The following is a 1,004-nucleotide window of genomic DNA, read 5'->3' as shown; positions in this document are numbered from 1 at the left end:
AAAAAAAAAAAGATTTGTGCACATCATTTTATGTAAATTTTAAGATTTACATATAAAATTTACACTAAAAATTTAGGACCATAAACAAATATTAAACCCTAGTTAATGATATGCATGCTAAAGTATTTAGGGATGCAATGCAATAATGCTCGCACTTTGAAATGCATTGGGTTTTTTTTGGTGGCTTGCCAGTACAAGGATCTGAACATGACCTTCGTGTTACCAGCATCAAGTGAGCTAACCGCCAGCCCTGAAATGCATTTTAAAAAGCTTGAATTCATGGATGGATAGATACAAATGTGATAAATCAAAGATAGCAAAATGTTAACTGTAAAATCTAAGTGATAGGTATATTGGTGTTTATTGTACGATTCTTTTAACTTTTCTGTACATTTGAAAATTTTCATGACAATGTATTGAGAAAAAGGAATGAATTGCAGGGAGACAAGAATGTAAACCTATGTAGTTGTTTAGATGAAAGATAATGATCAGGTTAGTGACAGTGAGATGGAAAGGAGTGAAGAGATAAATATAAGATAGTTTTAGAGACAGAATCTATGGGTCTGCCTATAGATTGGATGTGGATAGTAACAGAAAGGAATCAAGGATGACTTCTGGGTTTCTGGCCATATCCTCTGGGTGGATAGTGCTGTTGCTGAGAAGGATAATAGGTTTATGGGGAAAGCTAAAAAAAAATTTTTTTTTTTTTGTGGCTGGCTGGTACAGGGAACTGAACCATTGACTTTGGTGTTACTAAAAGTTCTTTTTGACCATTTTATAATTGAGACTCCTTGTAATATCTAAATGTAGATGTCAAATGGGAAGTCGACTCTTTAATTCAGAGGAAAATCCTCGCCTATAAATATGAATTTGGGAGTTGGCAGGATAGAGATGATATTTAAAGCCATGGAAATACATGCAGTAACCTACAGAGCTGCTAGATGGTGAAATGCATCCAGAACTGAACTCTCAAGACTTGCAACATTTAGAGATTGGGCAGAAAA

At 34.4% G+C, this 1,004-nt stretch overlaps 1 protein-coding gene across 1 annotated transcript in view; it reads left to right on the top strand.

Moving 5' to 3' along the window:
* The first annotated feature begins 474 nt into the window (after window positions 1-474).
* The window catches only part of DNA2 (DNA replication helicase/nuclease 2), a 60,928-nt gene continuing 60,398 nt past the window's right edge, over window positions 475-1,004 (top strand). Inside the window, exon 1 of the mRNA XM_008567108.1 lies at window positions 475-492. Coding sequence (XP_008565330.1) covers window positions 475-492 — 18 coding nt within the window. The remainder of the gene's footprint in view (window positions 493-1,004) is intronic.

Source organism: Galeopterus variegatus, unplaced genomic scaffold (assembly GCF_000696425.1).
Source record: "Galeopterus variegatus unplaced genomic scaffold, G_variegatus-3.0.2 Scaffold293, whole genome shotgun sequence".
NCBI classification, from domain to species: Eukaryota; Metazoa; Chordata; class Mammalia; order Dermoptera; family Cynocephalidae; genus Galeopterus; species Galeopterus variegatus.
The sequence above is the reverse complement of the archived record's forward strand: the minus strand, read 5'-3'. Positions and strand labels throughout refer to the sequence as shown.